Source organism: Lontra canadensis, unplaced genomic scaffold (genome assembly GCF_010015895.1).
Source record: "Lontra canadensis isolate GAN:19392208 unplaced genomic scaffold, GSC_riverotter_1.0 scaffold88, whole genome shotgun sequence".
Taxonomy (NCBI): Eukaryota; Metazoa; Chordata; class Mammalia; order Carnivora; family Mustelidae; genus Lontra; species Lontra canadensis.
The window spans coordinates 2,855,716-2,881,103 of NW_022631082.1; the positions used below are offsets into that span (position 1 = coordinate 2,855,716).

Here is a 25,388-nt window from a genome sequence, read left to right on the forward strand (position 1 = left end):
AGCTATGTGGCCCACTGGTTCTGCATTTGTGGAAAAAGTAGAATTGAGTATCTCTAGATAGAGCCCAGGGTTTTCAGTTCCCCACCGTCCTCCTTGCTTCCCCAAAATGGCCCCACTTATTCTTATCACATGTTTTGCACTTAAGAGTATTGGGGCTTGGGTTCTGGGTGCAAGAGTTATACGGAGGCTTTGGACTCAGCCTGAATTTTCCAAGTCTTAGCTTTCCCTTTTGCTAGCAGCATCACCTGGAGCAAGTGACAGAATCTCTTTAGGTCTTGACTTCGTCATTTGAAAAGTGGGAAGATGTTATTCGATCTACATTATAAGGTGGTTGTGAGCTTTCAATGAAACAATAGTGTCGGAGCACTTAGTAAGGGACTGGACTCACCATAGCAGTTCCATGAATGTTTTTAGGAAGTGAGAACAGAAGGCTTAGAGAAGGATCTGTAGCAAAATTTGATTTACATGCTAGATGCCAATACCTAATGTGTGACTAGGCTGTTCAGGCCATCAGGAGTAAGAGGTTTTTTTATGGGATAGGCCTTCTCAGGCCACTACTTTGTTTTGGGGGGAGCTTCACGGGACCCTGTTAATTCTCATCACCACTTGATAGTGGATCAGTCAGTCCTTAATACACAAAGTCATGGCTATAACCAGAGTCAGGAAAGAGGCATGGGAGACCTCCATCACTACCACCATGACCACCAACGTCTTCACCACCACCATCACTACCATAAGCACTACCATCATCAATATTATGATGTTATTATCACATGCACCATCATCACCACTATCACTGTCATCACCAAAACCACTCTCTCCACTGTCCCCACTACACTTTATAGTACTTACACCATTACTGGCATCACCATCATTGCCATCACTTCCACCTTCACCAACACCATCACCATCACATCCACCACCAACACCATCATCATATCCTGTCCACATAACAGTTAACTTTATTCAGCACTTGTCACACACCAGGCAGGTGCCACAAGCTATGAAAGGTCGTCTTCACTGCACCAGCACCAACGTTATTAGGAAGTATATGCTCTTTCTTAGCGCCATTTTGCAGAATGAGAAAACAGGCCCAGAGACAAAGTCACCACCTCAGAGTGACTGAACTGGTAGCTGCCAATTTGCAATCCAAACTTGGGTTTTCCTAGGCACCGAGTTATGTTCTCATCTAACTGCCTATAGCCAACAGCTAACTGTGGGTGAAGGGTTGCAAGAATCGCCCCACAGGCGGACCCCTAAGGATCCAAACTCAGAGAACAAAGCAGAACCTACACATCAAAGTAAGGGCATGGAGAAAGGAAGGACCTGCCAAGAGAATTCATTTTTCATCCATTTTGTTTTCTCTTCTCTGAAACTACCTCATTGCTGTTATTATTTTCTTATTGCTAAAGTCATGTATAAAATGTAGAGCTAGTTAAATAAAAAGAAATTTGAGGGGCACCTGGGTGGCTCAGTGGGTTAAAGCCTCTGCCTCCAGCTCAGGTCATGATCCTGAGGACCTGGGATCGAGCCCCACATCGGGCTCCCTGCTCAGCAGGGAGCCTGCTTCTTCCTCTCCCTCTGCCTGCCTCTCTGCCTACTCGTGATCTCTATCTCTGTGTCAAATAAATTTTTTTAAAAAACTAAATTTGAATCACTCACAATGTCATTCTTCTATTAACATTTACAGAACCTCCTTTAAAAGTCAGATCACATATTTTGCTCTATTACTGCCTTTATCCTAACGCTAGATTACAGTAACCTCCCATGTTATGTTAGTAGCCTCCTACAGCATGTTTTTCATTTATAATATCTGATTACTGGCGTTACACATCTTTTTAAATGTGGCCTTTCTTACATTTTATTCAAGAAAGCATTTTACCTTTACATGCTCCCGCTTACATTTTATGAAACTATCCAGATGCTTCAGTTATGTCTTCCCCATTGGTGCCTTCGTCTTCACTGGTACCACATTTGATGGTTTAACAGATTTGAGGACATGTAGTCTTTGCTAATGTGCACTAGAGGTCTTAACCTGAATCTTAATTGCTCCTGACATTACCTGAAGACAGTGCTTTTTGCATTTCAAAAGGATAGCCACAGAGCAAACACTAACAACTTAAAGCCTTCTTTGAAAGGCTCATTTTCAGTGATGCGCATCACTACCATTGTTTTCTCCAGGAGGGGACTTAGGTTTTGAATATGAAATACCTTCACTTCAAAATTCAAATGGCATTCAAGTGTGAAATGTGAAGTCTCCTTGCTCCTGCTTCCCAGCAGCTCAGTTTTCGAAGGCAACAGGTGGCTTCCAGGAATATTTCATGCAAATGCAAAATCGTAATATGGATATAAGTGCGTATGCCTTTATATGTTTGTGCTTACGTGTGTATGACATACATAAGCTAAGTACACACACTAACTGTATAGAGAACAGCTCACATTTGTGCATAGTTTCCCTGCTGTGTAAATGTATTATAAATATACATATGTGTATTTCTGATTGTGTATAATGTGCTAATGTCTTCTTTATTATCTTCCCGTCTTACACAAATGCTAGCACACATACTTCTGCCCCTTGGTATCTATCTATCTACTGAATGAACAATATATCTTTAGGATAACCTCCCCGTTTTTATTATAGGACTTCTCAAACATACACAGATGTAGTGACAATGGCATCAGGAACCCCATAGACATCCACTCAGTTTTAGCAACATCAACACCTGCCCAAACTTGGATCAAATGTATTCCCACTTGCTCCCCAAACCATTCCCTCACTCCAATTATTTTGACATAAATTCTGCATAGTGTACGATTTTGCCTGCAAAATTTTAGTGTCTATCTCCAAAATACCAGGACTCTGTTTGTAGCCATTTTATCATACCTACAGCTTCCTCTGGAGCAACCGTCTGAGTGGACAGATAAGGAAAAGGAAGTTGAATTATCATATTCACGAGAATAAACAACCATTTCTTTTTTTTTTTAAGATTTTATTTATTTATTGACAGACAGAGATCACAAGTAGGCAGAGAGGCAGGCAGAGAGAGAGAGGAAGGGAAGCAGGCTCCCTGCTGAGCAGAGAGCCCTATTTGAGGCTCCATCCCAGGACCCTGGGGTGAGCCGAAGGCAGAGGCCTTAACCCACTGAGCCACCCAGGAGCCCCTGAACAACCATTTCTTTAACATTGTCACGTTGCCAGGCTTCAAACGTTTAAAAAACTTATGTTTGATTTGGGATCCAGTAAGACACTGCAGTTGCAACCAACCAACTGTATTTCTGTGTCTTTTTAAATCTAGGTCTCCCCTATGTTTTTCACCCCTTAAGTTTTTTGAGGAGGGTGAAGAAATTGGATAGTTTGTCCTGTGGAATTCTTCACAGTCCGAATCTTGGTGGTTGCGATCGACTGGGAGTTTAAATTCCAGCAGGATATTTGTTCCACATTTGCTGGGTTGTAAGCTTGTTTCCTAGAATCTACTCTCCTTCGATCCTCCTCTCCTGGAGGTAACTCCCCAGAAGTGGGTCAAAAGATCGGCAGAAATTAAAGGGTTTTGAGAAGCGTTAGCCACCTGGCCTCCAAAGTCTGTGACCAAACAAAATTGACTTTCATGGGGCTTCTTCATTCCAGACATCCTTGCCACGTCCTGCTTGAGAGAGCTTCTCAGATTGGTGCCCTGATATCTCAGTGCTATGGGAAGCAGGTGCCTGCCCCTGCTCTCAGGTGAGTGCCCATGATCCCAGCATCCTAGTTTGGGTTGCCCCCCCCCCCCCCAGTTTGGCACTCTGTGCCGAAGTGATTGTGTGCACCAGTCCTATCAGAAACTCTCACACTGAGTCTCTTAGTTGCTCTCCCCAAGCAGAGCTAAGACAAAGATTTGGGTCTAAGTTGTTTATTTGGGAAGGGATCCCAGGAGGCACAAGGAAGGGAGTGGAGGTTGCCAGACCAGGAGGAGACAAGAGCCGATGAGGGGTGTGTTAATGAAGAGTTACGCTGTGGGTAAGTGGCACTCAGTCTTGTTGGGGCACATCCAAGAGGGAATGCCTTATGTGCTTTAGCAAGGCTAGGAGGCTGGGTTATTTACCCTGGGTCCTCATCCCTTGCTGCTAGATAGCCATTCACGTATAATTCCCAAATATTTTAGGCTTGCCCTCCACAGTCTGCAGAAAATGCCCTCTTACAGAAAGATAGCTATTTGCATGCATTGGAACCCCCTCTGGGGAAGTCTAAAGGGGACACTTGAAGGACCTGCTACACTGGTCAGACCACCTAGAGGGGCCATGTTTGGAGTATTACAGTTTAGTAGTTAAATTACCTGGATCCACCCACCGTTCTACTCTGGGATTTTGGTTCTTCAAGGCAATACACAAACACCACAAGAGGACTCAAGTACAGTTTAAGGTAGGTTTGGGAAGGAGATCTTATTAGCAAGCATGTGATGTCCAATACTCTATGTCAGGGATGGGCAAACTTTTTCTATAAAGGGCCAGATAATTACTGTTGTCAGCCCTGTGGGTATTTGGTCTCTAAACTCACAGACTGTCTGCACTGCCATGTAACAGCAGCCCCAGGCCGGGGCATCTCTGTGTTCCAATAAAACTCGGTTTATACACATAGAAATTTGAGTTTCATAACATTTTCAAGTGCCATGAAATCTTCTTGATTGTTTTTAGCCATGTAATAACTGAAAACCATTCTTAACTCACAGACCATATAAAAACAAGTCCTGGTCTGGGTTTGGCCCAAGGGCAATGGTTCGTTGACCCTTGCCCCATAGGAATCAAATATTTCTTTTTGTGAAGAGAGCATTCGCAGGGAAAGTACTGATATTTGAGCATTTTTTGACTGACAGACATGGCCATGTCCTGTGAGTCACCCCAATACCATGAGTCCTTAAAGGTAATGAGTACCCATAATACGGAGCATAGTAAATACTACAGAGGATGTAGGAAAAGCAGGTGTTGACCTGTTCAGGGGACTTGTCCTGTTCTGCGATAATCCAAACGGGCCATAGGCAGATTTCTTACTCCTCCCCGTTCCATGTGATACAAATCCAAATTACCTCGATTTTACTTGTCATACTTAAGCCATTTGGGGCCTGGTGTTAGCTATGAAAGTAGATGCCTCCAGATTGAGAGAGAGAGAGCATGCATGAGTCATGGCAGGTGGGTAGGGATAGAGAGGAAAGGGAAGCAGAGAGAACCTGAAGCCTATCCCATGGTGAGCGGGGAGCTCTAGTAGGGCTCCATCTCACAACCAGGAGATCGTGATCGGAGCCCAAACCAAGAGCCCAATGTTCAACTGACGGTGCCACCTAGGCACCCCTAGATGCCTCCAGGTTTTAGCCAAGCATCCCAGCACACCCTACTTGCAATGAAAGGGATGGAGGAAAATCCGTCTTTCAAGTGCCTGGTTATTTGCCACCTATGTACCTTGAGGAAGTGATATTGGGAAGTGTGTGGGGAAGTTTTCCGCATGTCTGATTTCATCCCAGACTTTAATATAAAGCTTTATCTAAAAATGTGGGAGACATTGTTAGATCATTCTACAAAATGGACCATGCCCCAGACAGGCTCATCCTTCCCAAATTCGCCACGGTTTTGGACTCCAGGGTACTTATGGTCTGTGCTATTCAGATCCCCTCTTACTCTAGAGAAAACATGGGTTTTTAGCAGTCAGACCTGTGCAGGACGACAGCCACCAACAACCTGTGGCTCCTGAGCACTCCAAAGTAGGCCAGCCACCGTGGAGATCAGCTGCACATGCAAAATTCCTACTTGGTTTCAAAGACTATCTTATATACAGAAAGGATCGTAAAATATTTTATGAATAATTTGTCAGATATTTAATGCTGGTTGAAAGGATCACCTCTTGGCTCTATCAGGCTAAACGTAATGAAACTAATTCCCCCTGTTTTTCTTTGCCTTTAAAAAAAATGTGGCTACCAGAAATTTTAAAAGGACCCATGTGGCTTGTACTTTGTCGCCATCGGACAGGGTAGGGTAGAGGTCTGGACAGGCCCAGAAAGACGACGGCATATGGAGGAGGCTGGCACTTGGCCTTTTGGTACTAGATTTGGAGAAAAAGAGCTTTCTGAGCCACTGGTTTTTCAGAAATTGGGACACACAGCTTGTGATACTGTGATTTATAATAAGAAATACATATTTGGGCTTTGTCCCCATTTCCCGCACACAGCTAGCTCTTAGAAACCTTGGCGTTCCCGTTTCCCTAGGAGAGAGTGATAAAGGTGTCTTCTGTTATGGTAATGAGGCGATTTGGGAAACTCACAGCTGGTCAGGGGATAGGGGCGGGGCTGGGAGAGGAGCCAATCCTGTGATTTGAAGGCTGGAACTTTCAAGAAGAGCTGGAGAGTGAATTCCGGGCCAAGGGCCAAAGATCTAATCAACCCTGGGGGTGCGAGTGTTGTGAGGCCGGGGAAGGCTGGTCTGCTGGGGTTGGTGAAGCTGGAGGCCTGGGGAGAGTGGCCATCCAGAGAGGGCGTGGAGGTTCTGCCCCCTCCCCAGCGCCTGGCCCCGCCCCTCACCTGCCTCAGGCGTTCCCAAGTGATACCTTTTCCTAATAAACCAGCCATCTAGTAACCAAACTGTTTCTCTGGAGTCCTGAGTTGCTCTAGCAAAGTAATGCAACTCAAGGAGGTGGTGATAACCTAGGTTTTCCATGGCTTCTAAAGTTGGAGGCAGGCTTGTGGGAGGGAGCCCTTAACCTGTGCGATCTGATACTGTCTCAGGGTAGATGGAGTTGGAATGGAGTTGAATTGTAGGACACCCAGCTGGTTTCAGAGCACTGATTGTTAGTGTGAGGAACTCCCCTCCTGGAGTAACCCCCTCCCCCCCGCCCCAGCTTGAAATTGGGTGCAGACCCTCTTACAGCTGCAGCCAGATGGCCCTGGCATGCTTCAGTAGTAGATGCCCCCTGGGACTCTGGTGTTTGTAGCCTGCTTGGAAGGACCTGTGGTGAAGTTAGCTCACGTAGGCCCCAGCAGTGGGAGAAGAAACCCCTAACCCCATGGGCTTCAGCCAAGCTGAACTGTCCTCTTCTGTCTGTGCCAGGTCTCAGCGTCCTGCTGGCTTTGTCAGGATCAGATACCGAGAATTCTGGAGGTGAGTTTACTTATAACCAAATGCCAGGGAAAGGAAATTAGGATCCGGCAACCTACGGGGTGGGGGGGGGAGGAAGAGGCCCTTTCCAAGGGAGACTACATGAATCTCTTCCGCCTTCTACCTTTTCCTTGCAGCTCCCAAGCACTGCTTGCCCTTCTCCATCATCACCACCACTTACGTAGCCTTTGCACCAGGCTCCATGCCAAGCAAATTCTGCACGTATCCCATTCAGTCCTGGCATTCCTGCAGAGAAGTTCTGGACAGTATTCTCACTTGGCCAACAGTGCTCTAGGGAAGTAGCTGGCTCAAGGTTGCACAGCTGGTGGATGGTGGATTCTGTCCTTTCTTTCCCAGAGCCTGTGTCTAAGTCATGGCAGGAGATACTTTTTTACCCCATGTCTTGGGTTGGGTGCCCGCCAGAAGCACACCCTGAGAAAAGGACCTGAGAGCAAGTCATTTGTCTGGGAAGTGATCCTGGGATTCCAGCTGAGAGTAGGAAATTTCCTGGGAAGGTGAGGAGCCCTAAGGGTCCATTGTCAAGCAGTTGAGGTGGGGAGGGGACATAGAGCATGCCCTCTAGCACCCCAGCATGAGTTCCCACCATGAGCAAGGAAGCTGTTATCTTCTTATTTATCTTTTTAAACTTCTGGTAAAATATACATAACATAAAATTCACCATTGTAATCATTTCTCCGTGCACAGCCTCAAACACATTCACACTGCTGTATAACCATCCCCACCATCCACTTCCAGAATACGTTTCAAACTCTTGCCAGACTGACATTCCCCCCAAGAAGCAGCAGTCCCCCATTTCCCCTCCCACCAGTACGTTCATCTTTAGGAATCTGACTCCTCTAGCAGCCTCCTGTAAGTGGCATCAAACAGTGGTTCTCCTTTTGTGACTGCTTTATTTGTATACCTTAATGTCTTCAGAGTTCACCCATGTGGTAGCAGGTGTTGGAATTTCCTTCCTTCTTAAAGCTGACTAATATCCCAGTGTATGGATGGACCACATTCTATTTATTCATCTGTCAGTGGACACTTGGGGTGTTTCTACCTTTTGGCTACTGTGAAWAATGCTGCTATGAACATGGGTGTGCAAATATCTCTTTAAAACCCTGCTTTCAGTTCTTCGGGCTATATACCCAAAAGTGGTATATGGTATTTCTAAAAAAAAAAAATTGTTAAGACTTGCCAAGCTGCTTTCCACAATATGTGCACCATTTTACATGCCTACCAGCCACACACAGGGTTATAGTTCCTCCATGTCTTGCCAATACTTCTTTTCTTTTTTTTTTTTTTTCTGATAATAAAAAAGCCCCACCCTTTCTTTTAACACACAATCCATCATTGATTGAGGGAACTGCTCCACTGCTAGCACACCATGTGGTGAGCACAGAGGACTCTGTTGGCCAGAGAAAGCCCTCAGGGAAAGACACACAGGTGCTGACATTGGAAGTTCTACCGTTGAGCAGGCACACAAGCATGTGTCTGGCAGTGGGAGGGGCGCATGGTAGAGACCAAAAGAGCTATTCCTAAAAGGGCATTTTTCTGACTACAGCATCTGGGACATCGTATGTACTCAAGGAATGTCTCTTGAATGAATGAGTAAATTAATGAAAGAATCCTGTGTTCCCTGCAGCTTTCTGTCCCATGTGCCCTGAAAATGCCAGCTGTTCCAACAGCACCCACTGTGCTTGTAACGATGGATTTCAGTCTCTGTCTGGGAGGAGCTACATCAAGCCCCACGAGAAATGTGAAGGTAGAGACTCAATCCATGACATCCTGAGATCTGGAATGGGGGTGGGGGCATGTGTGGGGTACTAGTGAGGCAAAGATGTAGTTGTACTACAAGACAGAACATATCAGAGCTGTCTCAGTGCCCTTAGAGAAGTCCCTATCCCTTGTGTCTCCCTCACTCTCCCTGAAGCTTGTTTGATGTCTTTAGAGGAAGGTAGAGTTCCCAGGACCCTTGAAGTTTCAAGCGTCAATTTTGTTGGTCTGTCTGAGAATCCCACAAGAGTGCGGACCATGTCTGTTTTGTTCATTACTGTAAGCCGAAGTCAGAGACTATGTCATATAACAGAGGCCCAATAAAATAGTGTTGTCCAAGAGAAGAAATGAGTAACTTACTATCTTGACAGACATCTTCCATGATCTGACCCCAACTCAGATCTTGACACTTAATATCTTCTATGATTTGGCCTCAACTATTCATCCAAGAGAACAAATGAATAACTTACTATCTTCACACTCAATATCTTCCATGATCTGACCCCAACTTAGATCTTGACACTTACTATATTCTATGATTTGGCCTCAACTACTCGTCCAAGAGAACAAACAAATAACTTACTATCTTCACACTCAGTATCTTCCATGATCTGACCTCAACTCTATTGCAGTTTCCCTTATCACTACTCCCCTCTACTCCAGCCAAAATCCTTTCTCATTTCCACAAATTCTAAAGGTCCATTTGACTGCCAAAGAGAAAAACCACTCCAGAATATCTGATTGGTGGAATTGTGTAAATTCAGAAGGCAAAGCAGACCATGGTAAATGACTTAGGATTTATTTTATTTGATCGTGGCAAAATACAGATAACATAAAATTTACCAGTTTAACCATTTTTGTGTACAGCCCAGTGACATTAAGCACACTCACACTGCTGTGCAGTCATCCCCAACATCCGTCTCCAGAACTTTCCCCAAACTGAGACTTCTGTCCCCATGAAGCATTGACTGTCTGCCCCCTACCCACTTCTGGCTCCCACCATCTACTCTGTCTGTGGACGTGACTCCTCTAGGGACCTCGTATAAGTGGAATCATACAACATTGGATGTATCTATTTTTGAAACTTTTTAAAAGAGTTTAGGGAATTCTCTATTACCCCTTCACCAAATGCCCCGAAGGTTCACCAACAACATGGCCACACTACAATGATGAGAGCTAGGGAACTGATATTTATATAAGGATGTTAAACAAAAACAGACTTTTTTCCGAGTTTCATTAGGTTTTTTCCCCAATGCTCCCCCTTGTTTTTCTGCCTCAAGAATTATTTCAGGGTCCCATTTAGTTGCCATGCTCCAGAGTCAGCAATCTGTCTTTTCTGGTCTTCTGTGAGACACCAGACATGCCCTTTTGTACTTTGCTTTTTTAACTTAACAGTACATCCCAGAAATTATTCCAGATCACCCAGAGAGCTTCCCTTACTCTTTTATGTAGCTGTATGGATGAAGCATAGTTTATTCAACCTTCTTCTGCATGGGGACAATTTACTTGAAACCTTAGGCTTTTTCCAGTATTTGTGGGAGATGTGTCTTTAGAGTAAAGTCCTAGTGCTGTGAATCATGTAAGACTGATGATTCATGGACCTATACTCCTGATGCAAATAATACATTATATGTTAATAAAAAAAAAAACAAGCTGAAGTAGAGTCCTGAGGGTGAGGTGCCTTAGTTAAAAGGTAAATCCATATGTAGCTTGATTAGCTATCCCAAATTTAATTCTAGAAAAGTTGTACCAATTGGCATTCTCACCAGCAAAGCATAAAAGCACCTGTCTCCCCACAGCCTTCCTGACAAAACATGTTGTCAGAACGCATTGCCAGTCTACTTGGTGAGAAATGGTATATCAGTAGATTTTTTGTGATTTACTCTAAATGATGAACAATTTTTCTTATTAACATATAATGTATTATTTGCCCCAGGGGTAAAGGTCTGTGAATCATCAGGCTTACACATTTCACAGCACTCACCATAGCACATATCCTCCCCAATGTCCATTACCAAGCCACCCTATCCCTACGCCCCACCCCTCAGCAACCCTCAGGTTGTTTCATGAGATTAAGAGTCTATTTGGGTGCCTGGGTGGCTCAGTGGGTTAAGCCTCTGCCTTTGCTCAGGTCATGATCTCAGGATCCTGGGATCAAGCCCCACATCGGGCTCTCTGCTCAGCGGGGAGCCTGCTTCCCCCTCCCTCTCCCAGAGCCTGCCTCTCTGCCTACTTGTGATCTCTCTCTCTCTGTCAAATAAACAAATAAAATCTTTTTAAAAAGGAGTCTTTTATGGTTTGTCTCCCTCCCAATCCAATCTTGTTTTGTTTTTTCCCTCCCTACCCACCAGGACTCCCCACCCTGCCTCTCAAATTCCTCATATCAGAGAAAGCATATGATAATTGTCTTTTACTGATTGATTTATTTTGCTTAGCATAATACCCTCTAGTTCCACCCACATCATTGCAAATGGCAAGATTTTGTTTCTTTTGATGGCGCATAGTATTCCATTGTGTGTGTGTGTGTGTGTATATATATATATATATACATATATATATATATATATATTACATCTTCTTTATCCATTCATCTGTGATGGACATCTTGGCTCTTTCCATAGTTTGGCTATTGTGGACATTGCTGTTATAAACATTCGGGTGCACGTGCCCCTTTGGATCACTACATTTGTATCTTTAGGGTGAATACCCAGTAGTACAAGTCCTGGGTCATAGGGTAGCTCTATTTTTGACTTTTTGAGGAACCTCCATACTGTTTTCCAGAGTGGCTGCACCAGCTTGCATTCCCACCAACAGTGTAGAAGGGATCCCTTTCTCTGCATCATTGCCAACATCTGTCATTTCTTGACTTGTTAATTTTAGCCATTCTGACTGGTATGAGATGGTATCTCATTGTAGTTTTGATTTGTATTTCCCAGATGGCGAGTGATATGGAGCATTTTTTCATGTGTCTGTTGGCCATTTGGACGTCTTCTTTGCCAAAATGTCTGTTCATGTCTTCTGCCCATTTCTTGATTGGATTATTTGTTCTTTGGGTGTTGAGTTTAATAAGTTCTTTATAGATTTTGGATACTAGCCCTTTATCTGACATGTCATTTGCAAATATCTTCTCCCATTCTGTCAGTTGTCTTTTGGTTTTGTTAACTATTTCCTTTGCTGTGCAAAAGCTTTTGATCTTGATGAAGTCCCAGTAATTAATTTTTTCCCCTTGCTTCCCTTGCCTTTGGCGATGTTTCTAGGAGGAAGTGGCTGTGGCTGAAGTCGAAGAGGTTGCTGCCTGTGTTCTTTGATGGATTCCTATATTACATTGAGGTCTTTCGTCCATTTTGAGTCTATTTTTGTGTGTGATATAAGGATATGGTCCAGTTCCATTCTTCTGCATGTGGCTGTCTAATTTTCCCAACACCATTTGTTGAAGAGACTGTCTTTTTTCCATTGGACAGTCTTTCCGGCTTTGTTGAAGATTAGTTGTCCATAGAGTTGAGGGTCTATTTCTGGGCTCTTTATTCTGTTCCATTGATCTATGTGTCTGTTTTTATGCCAGTACCATACCGTCTTGATGATGACAGATTTATAATAGAGCTCAAAGTCTGGGATTGTGATGCCAGTTTTGGCATCTCTTTCAACATTCTTCTGGCTATTTGGGGTCTTTTCTCGTTCCATATAAATTTTAGGATTATTTGTTCCATTTCTTTGAGAAAAATTGATGGTATTTTGATAGGGATTGCATTACATGTATAGATCGCTCTAGGTAGCATAGACATTTTCACAATATTTATTCTTCCAATCCAAAAGCATGGAATGTTTTTCCATTTCTTTGTTTCTTCCTCAATTTCTTTCATGAGTACTTTATAGTTTTCTGAGTACAGATTCTTTGCCTCTTTGGTTAAGTTTATTCCTAGGTATCTTATAGTTTTGGGTACAATTGTAAATGGGATCAACTCCTTAATTTCTCTTTCTTCTGTCTTGCTGTTGGTGTGCAGAAATGCAGCTGATTTCTGTGCATTGATTTTATATCCTAACACTTTACTGAATTCCTGTATGAGTTCTAGCAGTTTTGGAGTGGAGACTTTTGGGTTTTCCACATAAAGCATCATATCATCTGCAAAGAGTGATAGTTTGACTTCTTGTTTTCTAATTCAGATACCTGTTTTTTCTTTTTGTTGCTGAGACTAGGACTTCTAGTACTATGTTGAATAGCAGTGGTGATAGTCGACATCCCTGCTGTGTTCCTGACCTTAGGGGAAAAGTTCTCAGTTTAAATAACTAAGAGGCATTAAGTGTCCAAGATACACAATATAAGCAAAATACACACACGCACTTAATATGTAAGAGGTTTTAATTTGGCCACTCATTGGTGACTACCATTCTGGCACATATAACCCTCTACCAGAAACATACCCAGAGCTTGATATAACCCACAGACTAATAAGCAAGTTGCAACTATTGGTTCAATGTACTTACTCATCCTGAGTCCTTCCAACAGAGAGAATATGTGTGAGTCATTGGCTCAGGGCAACTTCTGTCTGTGGGTCCCTTTGCTTGAACCTCAACTCTGGTTCACCAGATAGATGTGGCAGATAGATGCAGAACACGTGAATATTGCCTGTGCCAGGACTCTGACAGTGGGATCCTCTTGCCTCTCTTGCTCTATCTCTTTCCTTGCTACTTGCTGTGTGTGTGGTTTTTTTTAATTTGCTGTGTGTTTTAAATTGATTAAGCAAACCTTGTGATCCGAGTATTGAAAGAACCACTTGTCCTTCATTCAGTGGTTTGACATATCACCATCATCATACTCTAAAGCTCCATATGTACTTGGGTCTGTTTCTGGACTTTGAGTCTGTTTCCCTGGACTCTTTGTCAATTCATGTGCCAGCATTCATTTTATTGAGGCTTTAAAGTGTGTTTCAGTGTCTCATTAGACGAGTCCCCACTGCAGTTTTTCTGGCTATTCTTACATGATTGTATGTACTGTCTTACTCCTTAAAGTCTAGCTAGATGTTTTTCAGTAGGATTGTATTGTATTTATACATCAACTGGAGGAGAACTATCACCTTTATGATATGGAGTCATCTTCTCCAAGAACAGATGCTTATGAATGAGGGTGGGTACTGGAGACTCCCTGTGCAAGGGAAGATAGTATAGTTTGATGAGAATGAAAAATGATGTTTTTCTCTTGATTTGCAGATATTGATGAGTGTACGGCTGGGCTGGCAAAGTGCAAGAAGGAATCATACTGCAGAAATGAAATTGGAAGTTACTACTGCAGCTGTTTCTCAAATCGTTTCTTCAACTGGCTGGCTAGATTCTTCAAGTCAGATCAAGAAGCGTGTTATGGTAAGGATTTCCAAGTAGTTTCCACCATGAAAAAGGAGTGGGGGAGAGTAGACTTTGAGAGCTCCATTGATTTCAGGCCAGAGTAAGAGAACAGAGATTTGTCCTGGCCCTTGTCCTGCATCCTACTCTGGTCCCTGGTAATCATTTCCCAGAAGGCACCACCCAAGCCTCCAGTACCAATCAACAACCTTATGCAGCTGCCTTGCAAGAGTATGTCTCCTGTCTGGGTCCCTTTCTTGAGCTTCCAAAATGACATCTCAGATTTTCTGCTGGACTTCCCTACTTGTTTCTTCCTCTCTCACTTTAAATTCAATTTCTACATCTATTTATCTGTCTATATACTAAACCCTATGAGTTCACACTGATACCTCAGATTCCCATCCAACACCAGGGCTCCTTCTAGCCTTCCCTCTGTCCTTGTTTGTCGCTGCTTCTGCCACATGGAGAACATGGCTCTCAATGACCACAGCATGTTTACCTATTTGCTCATTCCTAGTATAATTCCATGTTTTGAGTTCAATAGATTGGACTTAATTTCTGCCTCTACCACTTATCAACTGACTTTTGGGTAATAACTTAACTTTTATATGCCTCACCTGTAATTGGGAATAATAACAGCATCTACTGTATGAGTTATGTATTACTACATAAAGTTACCCTAATGGTAGTGGCTTTAAAACAATTATATTGTCTCACAGTCTCTGTAGGCCAGGAATCTAGGTATAACTCCCCTGTGTCCTCTGTTCCAGGATTTCTCACAGCCACAGTCAAAGTATTGGGTAGGGATGCAGTCTCATCTGAAGGCTCATCTAGGGGCAGATCTCCTTCCAAGCTCACTCATGTGGTTGATGGCAGGATTTAGTTCTTTCAAAGCCACTGGACTGAAGGCCTCAGTTTCTTCCTGGTGGTTGGAGAGAGACCACCCTCAGTTCCTAGATATGTCAGCCTCTCCAGCTTGCTTTGTTGTAGCAAGCACATAAGAATAGCCAGAAAAAAGAGTGTGAAAAAGTAGAAGTTGTAGTCTTTTATAACCCAGTCTCAGCAGTGACATCCTAACACTTTTGCTGTGTTCTGTTCATTAGCTGTGAGTCACTGGGTCTGGTCAGGGGGAGGGGGTTTCCAAGGAATAGTAATTGTTGAGTCACTTCAGAAACCTACTTACCTTACGTTCTGGGTGGAATAGAATCTCCCCAAATTCACATCCATCTGGAACCTGGGAATATGATCTTATTTGGAAAGAAAGTCTTTGCAGATCTAATAAAATCAAGAAGAGGTCACACTAGATGAGGTTGGGGCACTCAATCCAACATGACTGGGGTCCTTATTAGAAGGGGGAAGTGGGTTGTAGGGACACACACACATACCAAGGGACATGCAAGGGCAGACACAGAGGCTGGGGTTCTGGTACCACCAGCCAAGGGACACCAAAGATTGCTTGCAACCACCAGAAGCTAGGAAATGCAAAGAAGGATCTTCCTTAGAGGCTTCCCGAGGGAGTATGGCCCTGCCAATAATCTTGATTTTGGACTTTTAGCCTCCAGAACCATGAGGAAACAAATTTCTATTGTTTTAAATCCCCTTCGTTTGTGGAACTTTGTTACAGCAGACTTAGGAAACTAATACACCTCACCTACCCATTTTGACTTTTTTTAAAGATTTTTATTTATTTATTTGACAGAGAGAGAGAGGTCACAAATAGGCAGAGAGGCAGGCAGAGAGAGAGGGGGAAGCAGGCTCCCTGCTGAGCAGAGAGCCCAATGCAGGGCTCGATCCCAGGACCCTGAGATCATGACCTGAGCCAAAGGCAGAGGCTTAAACTACTGAGCCACCCGGGCACCCCCATTTTGATTATTAAGGTGTGTAAAACATTCAGTGCAGTGCTAGCTACCTAGGAAGGCTCAATAAATATTAGTTATCAAGCTACATAAGCCTGTTCTAGAAACTTCTGTGTTTCTTTGCATGAGATAGTGTGTATTAAGGCACTTTATATGCCATGTGTGTAGACAACTACAGGTGTTATTACTGCTTCTGTATTATTAACCAAGTGAACACCCATTCCTTTAGGAAGCTTCCTCTGCACCCTCCACATTCTAAGGCTTCTCTGTGGGCTCCCAAGGTATCTTGTCCTATATATTAAGAAGATGCTGGACCCTTGTAATCACTTAATCATTTATTTGTCATTATTTAACTAGTGACTTTCCCACCAGACTGCAAACCCCACAAAGGAACACCCTTTGTTTCTTTGTCAACTTACTTCCATAAGGTTTAGTATTGTTCCTGGCTTTTAGTAAGTATGCAATAAATACTATTGACTTAGTCATTGAACTGGTGGCCCCGTCCTAATCCCCTTTTAAATTTCTACTGTAGAAGACATTTGGGACTTCTTGGAGGGGACTTGGGCAATGACGGGAAGCATCAGGGAAAGACCCAACTCAAGAGTGATTGGAAAGGGATGTGGGCCAGGCCTGTTAACCTTCCACATACCACTCAATGGCTACTTTTTTTTCCGCAGAGGGCTCCAGTGAGGAGACACCATTCTTAGAGAATGGTCAGGTGAGTGAAGTGAAGCTTGGGTCTGGGAGGCAGCTGGCCAGTCTTGCCATATTATTCTCCTGCTCAAATAACTACCATGGCTCCCTCTGCCTTTTAGGACACACCAGCTCCCATGCAGGAATGATTTGTCCTTTCTCCCAGGGGACATCTGGCAATGTCTGTGGATGTTTTTTGGTTGTCACAACTCAAGTGCTACTGGGCATCAAGTGGGTAGAGACCAAGGGTGCTTCTAAATAGTTATGCCCGGGGACAGCCTCCCACATTATCTGGTCTCAGATGTCAATAGGCATTGAGAAACCGTGGGGAAGGTTTTTAGTGCCTCAGCTGTTGTTCAAAGACCAGCATCAGAAATACAGAGCTTCACTCCACCCCTGTCACCACTTCCCCTCCCCTGTCTTCCTCTGTAAGGTGCTCTTCATGGGTTCCAGACACCTCATCCTTCAGGCTTTCATGTTCCCATAAACACAATGGAGTGAATGACACGCCCTTCACAGGGCTGTGTGTGGTCAATGAGAAGATACCTATCAGGCTGAAAGTGCAGAGCCTACACCTTAATCAATGTTACTGCCTTCTGGACTCACCCAACTACACACAAGATATTCCTGCTTTCTCAAGCTTCAGGAAGAGCCTACCTAATTAGCCTTATTTCCTTGAAAGGAAATTCTGAGGAACAAAAGAAACAAGGAGCACATTGCAAAAATGGCTACCCAAATGTTTCAAAAAATGGAAGAGATCATATGGACTGAGGATTTAGCTTCTCCAGGGAAGCATGAGAATTCTACTCTTGGTATAGGTAAGAAACATAGAACATTTTCCTTATGACCAAAACATTTTAGGAGGCTGATGTTTTGTCAGACCTTGGGTTTATGTTTCTGTGACATGGAGAATTCAAGGGGTTCTTTCCAAATGCAGACCTGCTCCCAGGTGACTTTCCCCAGAAAACTTTTAAATGTTTAGCCTCTTTTGCTTAAAAACTCAAGTCACCCCCTTCACCAGGTATTCCAGTATACATTTTTTAAAGTTTTTTGATCTTTAAATATTATATGTAAAGGCTGAGCTTGTCCACCTGGTTGCAGCTCTGGGAAGCATGGCCATCCCCTATCTTCCCCTGGGTTGCTGTGGCCAGTGGACGCTGCTTAGACCCTTTTGACCATCTCATCCCATCAGCCAGAGATGTGGAAGGGAATGCCATCTAGTCTACCTTGCATGCAGAAAAGGAAATCATCAGTAGGGGACCTTTCAAAGAAGAGAGTTCTTCAACAAATTTCTTTTGCATGAGAAGCGAGCAAAGCAGAACTAACTTTCTTAATGTTTCCAGTCTATGAAATCAAGAGGTGCAATGAGACAAGTGAGAAGACTTTTCTAGAAGCTGGAAATAACACTATGGATATCGACTGTACTGATGCTTTCAAAGGAACTATAGAAGGTACTGTGTTTAAGATGAATTCTCCTGACCTCCAAATCCTAGGCACTATTGTCTCATTTCTAGGTGACTGGGCCAACTTACAAAGCCTTCAAGGCAGGGGGGACTCTACATGGTGACCACTAACCAGGCAATTTGGGGAACACAGTTGTGGGTCTTTTGTGACAGGCTGAGGTTCAAACAGTAATCCCTTGGCATGCTTCCTTAAAAGGAACAAGCTGTTCCATGCTCTGTTTCCATGTGATGGTCTGAAAAGGAAGCACTTGAAAGCAACAGATCCTTGTCGCCTTAAACGCTCTTTCCCTTGAGAAATGTTTCACGACCACCCTATTTAAAATAGTCCCTAGCCTTCCTCTGTCCTGTGAGTTGGCAAACTTTTTCTGTGAAAGGACCAGATAGTAATTTTTTTCTCAAGTTCTTATTTAAATTCCAGTTAGTTAACATACAGTGTAATACTGGTTTCAGGTATAGAATTTAGTGATTCATCACTTACATACAACACCAAGTGCTCATCACAAGCGCCCTCCTTAATACCCATCACTCATTTAACCCATCCCTCTACCCACTGCCCCTCCAGGAACCCTCAGTTTGTTCTCTACAGTTAAGAGTCTGTTTTATGGGGCGCCTGGGTGGCTCAGTGGGTTAAAGCCTCTGCCTTCGGCTCAGGTCATGATCCCAGGGTCCTGGGATCGAGCCCCGCATCGGGCTCTCTGCTCAGCAGGGAGCCTGCTTTCTCCTCTCTCCCTCTGCCTGCCTCTCTGCCTACTTGTGATCTCTGTCTGTCAAATAATAAACAAATAAAATCTTAAAAAAAAAAAAGAGTCTGTTTTATGGTTTGCCCCTCTTTTTTCTTTTTTCCCCCATGGTCATCTGTTTTGTTTCTTGAATTCTACATGTGAGTGAAATCATATGATTTTGCATAATACACTCTAGCTCCACCATGTCATTGCAAAATGCAAGATTTTATTCTTTTTATGGCTAAGTAATATTCCATCATATGGATATAGATATAGATATATCTCCCACAGCTTCCATCTTTATCCACTCATCAGTTGATGGACACTGGGCTCTTCCCATAGTTTGGCTAATGTTGATAATGCTGCTATAAACTTCGGGGTGCATGTATCCCTTGAAATCCATATTTTTATATCTTTTAGGTAAATACATAGTAGTACAATTGCTGGGTCATAGGGTAGCTCTATTTTTAACTTTTTGAGGAACCTCCACACTGTTTTCCACAGTGGCTGCATGAGTTTTCATTCCCACCAACAGTGTAAGGGGGTTCCTCTTTCTCCGCATCCTTGCCAACATCTGTTGTTTCTTGTGTTATTAATTTTAGCCATTCTGACAGGTGTGAGGTGGTATCTCATCATGGTTTTGATCTGTATTTCCCTGATGCTGAGTGATGTTGAACATCTTTTATGTGTCTGTTAGTCATCTATATATCTTCTTTGGAAAAAAGGTCTATTCATGTCTTCTGCCCATTTTTCAACTAGATTATTTGTTTTCTGGATAAGTTTCTTTCTTAAGTTCTTTATAAAACTAATCCTTTATCAAATATGTCATTTGCAAAAATCTCCCATTCCAAAGGTTGCCTTTTAGTTTTGTTGATTGTTTTCTTCACTGTGCAGAAGCTTTTAATTTTGATGGGGTCCCAATAGTTCATTTTTGCTTTTGTTTTCCTTGCTTGCTTGGGCCAGATGATCGTTGTTATAACTACTCAACTCTGACATTCCAGTGGGAAAGCAGCCATAGATGATATGTAAATGAAAGGGCATGGCTGTGTGCCTTATGTACGAAAACAGGTGGTAGGCTGGATTTGATTCTCAGGCCATAGCTTGCCATCCCTGCCTTATTCCACCATCTCTTTTAAATTTCTGAACAGCACGTACACTATACAATTTTTCTTAAGGTGTTTGTGGTCTATCTCTCCCACTATAATATTAGCTCTCTGATGGCAAGAACTCGGCCTGTTTTCTTCACTGTTGTATTGCAATGTCTGGAACACTGTCTGGCACATGCTAGATGCTCAATAAATATTTTTTGAAAGAGTGAATAAATATTGGGGCACCTGGGTGGCTCAGTGGCTTAAAACCTCTGCCTTCGGCTCAGGTCATGATCCCAGGGTCCTGGGATCAAGCCGCTCATCGGACTTTCTGCTCAGCGGGGAGCCTTCTTCCCCCCTCTCTCTCTGCCTGCCTCTCTGCCTACTTGTGATCTCTGTCTGTCAAATAAATAAATAAAAATCTTTAAAAAAGAGTGAATAAATACAATAATGAAAGAGTGCATGAAAAATATTTCAAAGAGAAAGACCTGGTTCTCTGGAGAGAGTGAAATACCTGCTCTATTTTCTCCAGAAAATTCCCAGCTACTGATTAATCTTCACTCCTGATGGTGAGCTGTCAGATGGAGAAAGGGGAGGGAAAAGAGCTACAAATGAGTTGGTGTTTAAAATGGAGTAAATAATAATAGGGTGGAAAGTGGCTTTGACTAAAACTGGGGGTGGTGGTTCACAAGCAGTTGCAGTTTAAGAAATATTACATTGTGCGACAGAGCATCATATGCGAATTTACCTTCTGTGAATTAAATTATTCTTGCATGAAAAGGGGAGGGAAGGAGGATGGGAGAGGGAGAAACAGAGAAAGATGGAGGGAAGGAGAATGAGAGAATTAATTAAAAGAATGTGTCATCCTGCATACCTTTCCTTACCTTTCTAAATTAGGTAGCCCAGGGGCACCTGGGTGGCTCAGTGGGTTAAGCATCTGCCTTTGGCTCAGGTCATGATCCCAGGGTCTTGGGATCAAGTCCAGCACCCAACTCACTGCTCAACAGGAAACCTGCTTCTCCCTCTCCCTACTCCCCCTGCTTGTGTTCCCTCTCTCAATATGTCTCTCTCTGTCAAATAAATAAATAAAAATCTTTTAAAAAATAAATTAGATACCCCAGAGTGGGCTTGAGATGGAAGATGGGAATATGTGATCTCCTCACTCCCACCTAAGTTCCACCTGCTCTTTTGAGAGCCTCATGGCTCTGATTTTTATGTCTAAGGGCTCATATATATTTTTACAATGCACTAATGGATATTTTGCAAACATATCTCTTATAAGTTGTGATACATTATAATATGTATTACATATACAAAATGTCATACCCCAAACCATACACAGGGTATTGAAGGGACAACATAAAGGATTTCCAAGGGCGATTTTGACTACATGTAATGTTTACCTTATGACTCTTAACAAGACACTGATTTCCCATAATATGGATGCCCTCTAAAGTGATTTCTCTCCTCTTTTCTCAGATAGAAGTGCAGTTGCACTTGTCACTTACCAGTCTCTTCAGGATATGCCGAATGGGTCCTTTTTTAATGATGGAAGAGGGACACAGGAAGTGAAACTGAACTCTCATGTTGTGAGTGGCACCATTAGTACGAAGAAAAAAGTATATCTGTCTGAACCTGTGTTCCTGACCTTCCAACATGTTCAGGTGAGCAAAATCCAGAGCTGGTTCTCAGTACATTACCTCAAAGAGGTGTGTTATGGTCCTGCCAAGAAACTGAATCCAACTCTGCTCGCTCGGAGTTAACAGAACCAACAAGAAATGTTGAGGCATCCAGAGATTGGCACAAGGGGAAGCTATTATCATGTTTTAAGGCCAGATAGGCAATGGAGGGGTGGGCATTGTTGAGCCCAGTGAGAGCTGGAGAAATGCAGGAGGGTTGCCCTGCTGAAGACGGCGATATCCTGAAGCAGAAGAAGCATCTAGAAGAAATGCCTGACTTCCTCCTCCTCTCATCTAAGGACTTTTCACCTGTTCCTCTCATTGGTTGTCCCAAGGACAAGGAGCTTGGGTAAAGCAGTTCATATGGGTCAATCCCTGGGGCTCTGAGATAACCAGAGAAGGACAGGATAAAGGAAGAATAAAGCCCACAGCAGGTGTGGTCATACCAAACTCTTCCCCACAAGTGTTCTAGATAATGGGATTTCCCATTCCAGTTTCCAATGCAATGCATCCATAACTAACCAGTAAAATTGAGATAATAAAACCAGAAAAAGCCCTACTTTCAGGCTATTCTCTTTCAGCCTGGTGGTACAAGAACAAAACCTTTCTGTGTCTACTGGAATGGATCAGAAGAGGGGGGCATCTGGTCAACAGAGGGCTGCCATCATGTGGGGAGCAACAGTTCACATACCGAATGCAAGTGCTTCCACCTCTCCAGCTTTGCGGTCCTCGTGGCTCTTGTTTCCGAGGTACCAAGATTCATGGTCCCCTCCTTGTATCTGACTGTATCCCAGAAACTGTGAGATTGTCCTCTCCCTGTCTTAGAAAAGAACTCTGAGATAAGGAGTCAAGTGGGAGTAGTTTACTTGAGAGGTAATTCCAGGAAGCACAAATAAGGAGCTGGGAAATGAAACAAGAAAAAAACAGAAGCTAATGCAGACAGCATTATCGCGCCGCTCATCACTTTGGGCATCTGGAACCTAATTCCCTCTAGAGTACTCTGGGAGTTAGTGTAGGAGATGCAGCTGAGTCATCCTAACTGAACTGCAAGAGAGATAGGCTACCTATACACAACCTGCTCTCAGGCATTGGTTGAAAGCTGCATCTGGGGAGGGGCCATTAATTCTGGCAGAATTCTGTCCATGGGCATGGGCAGAGTAAGCTCAAGCTAGCAGAGAAAGCCCTCAAACACTAGGAAGTTGGGTTGTCAGCCCCTATAGTGGCCGAGTCTGGGGTCTAAGAGAATCAGAAATCAAGCATCCGTTACTCTGCAAGAGACAGTTACAACGGGTCAGACAGGAAAGAAGGCAACTGATTATCACCAATGAAAAAGTATAGGTCCTTGAACTTCCCAGGTCCCAAGCCAGATTTTAAAGAAGTTTACCTAACTTCTTATCCTATTTCTTTTAAGCTCTCAATTATTGAACATTCACTCTATGACAACCATTGTATTACACATTTAAATGGATGGCCTCGTTTTCTTCATTCAACAAATTTGCATATGAATGCCTACTATATGCTAGATGTTGTTCTAGGCATTGAGGATACAGCAAAGAACAAAACAGATAAAGAAATTCCAACCTTCATGGAAATGGCTTTGGAGAGCTATGTTGTCCAATAAGATCACCAGCCATATGACTGTTGGGCACTTGAAATGTGGCTAGTGTGTCTTGAGAATGAACTTTTTAATTTTATTTAATTTTAATTTATTTAAATTAAGAAGCAGTGTAAAATATGTTTCCATCAACTACAAGTTCACTGGTAGGGCTTCATTTCACTTTTATCGTTGAAAATAAAAGTATCTGAATTCAGATATGTTGTAAGCCTAAAATACACCCTGGATTTCAAAGGCTTAATTATGGAAAAAAGTATCAAATATCTCATTAATAATTATTTTACATTGTAATTTGAACTGATTGCATTGTTGTTATATGACTATATTCAATACATTGGACATTTATTTAATACATTTATTTAATATTTTAAATAAATACTATTAAATTAATTTGACCTGATTCTTTTCACATTTTTAAAGATATGGCTACTAGCAAATTTAAAATTCCACATATGACTCACATTTTCCTTTTGGACAGCGCCAGGCTAGTGGTTTTGGTTTTTCAATAGCCTTGTGTGGTGAATGTTATTAGTGTACCCATTTTGAAGATGAGAACATCAAATCTCGGAGAGGTTAAGTCAAGCTGTTTAAAGGACTGAACTGGGAAGCCCATCAGACTCCCCATTCAAAATATAACTGCAGAATTGGAAACTGTAATTTATTCTTAACTTGGTGGCTCATAGGTGGATCCTGTGCTGACTGTGATCACCTATGTGGGGCTGAGCTTCTCCCTGCTGTGCCTCCTCCTGGCAGCCCTCACCTTCCTCCTGTGCCGACCCATCCAGAGTACCAGCACTTCCCTCCACCTGCAGCTCTCCATCTGCCTCTTCCTGGCCCACCTGCTCTTCCTTACAGGGATTGATCAAACTGAGCCTAAGGTAGGTGATTTAACCAAATCACCTTGTTGTCATCATCAAATCTAGCCATCTTGTCTTGAGGAAGGATGGGGAGAAGCAATGGTAACAACATGGATGGAACTAGAGGGAATTATGAGTCCATCAGAGAAAGATAAATACCATATGATTTCACTCATATGCAGAATTTAAGATATAAAACAGATAAGTAGGGGAAGGGAAAGAAAAATAAGATAAAAACAGAGAGGGAGACAAACCATACGTGACTTTTTAATTTTTATTTTATTTTTTATTTTTTTAAGTCATCACATTTTTAGTATGTTCAGTTAGCTACCATATAGTACATCATTAGTTTTTGATGTAGCATTCAATAAGGTAGTTGTGTATAACACCCAGTGCTCATCACATGTGCCCTCCCCCAACCCTCCTCCCCTCCGAAACCCTCAAGTTTGTTTCCTGGAGTCCATAGCCTTTCATGGTTTATCTCCCTCTCTGATTTGCCCCCCTTCAGTTTTCCCTCCCTTCCCTTATGGTCTTCCATGTTATCCTTATGTTCCACATATGAGTGAAACCATATGATAATTGTCTTTCTCTGCTTGATTTATTTCACTTAGCATAATCTCCTCTAGTTTCATCCATATTAGTATGAATGATGGGTATTCATCCTTTCTGGTGGCTGAGTAATATTTCATTGTATATATGAGACTGACACACTACTTACTGCACTAATGAGGCACCTGATTTCATTGTATATATGTACTACATCTTCTTTATCTATTCATCTGTTGAAGGGCAGTTTGGCTGTTGTAGACATTGCTGCTATGAACATTGTGGTACATATGGCCCTTCTTTTCACTATGTCTGTATCTTTGGGGTAAATATCCAGTAGCGCAACTGCCAGGTTGTAGGGTAGCTCTATTTTTAATTTTTTGAGGAATCCCCACACTGTTTTCCAAAGTGGCTGCACCAACTTGCATTCCCACCAACAGTGTAAGAGGGTTCCCCTTTCTCCACATCATCTCCAACACTTGTTGTTTCCTGCCTTGTTAAACTTTGCCATTCTAACTGGTGTAAGATGGTATCTCTATATTTTTTTAAATTATTTTTATTAACATATAATGTATTATTCTTGATGTGGTTTTGATTTGAATTTCCTTGATGGCTAATGATGATGAACATTTTTTCATGTGTCTGC

The 25,388-nt window shown here is 42.8% G+C and overlaps 1 protein-coding gene across 2 annotated transcripts in view; it reads left to right on the forward strand.

The window, feature by feature from the left end:
* LOC116882986 (putative adhesion G protein-coupled receptor E4P) overlaps positions 1-25,388 on the forward strand; it is a 50,773-nt gene that overhangs the window by 11,726 nt on the left and 13,659 nt on the right. For both annotated transcript variants that reach the window (XM_032883781.1, XM_032883780.1), the window contains exons 2-11: positions 3,626-3,718; positions 7,066-7,116; positions 8,759-8,878; positions 14,095-14,244; positions 16,757-16,797; positions 17,455-17,590; positions 18,116-18,223; positions 21,525-21,709; positions 22,306-22,473; positions 24,023-24,217. In XM_032883781.1, coding sequence (XP_032739672.1) covers positions 3,688-3,718; positions 7,066-7,116; positions 8,759-8,878; positions 14,095-14,244; positions 16,757-16,797; positions 17,455-17,590; positions 18,116-18,223; positions 21,525-21,709; positions 22,306-22,473; positions 24,023-24,217 — 1,185 coding nt within the window. In that variant the 5' untranslated portion in view covers positions 3,626-3,687. The remainder of the gene's footprint in view (positions 1-3,625; positions 3,719-7,065; positions 7,117-8,758; positions 8,879-14,094; positions 14,245-16,756; positions 16,798-17,454; positions 17,591-18,115; positions 18,224-21,524; positions 21,710-22,305; positions 22,474-24,022; positions 24,218-25,388) is intronic.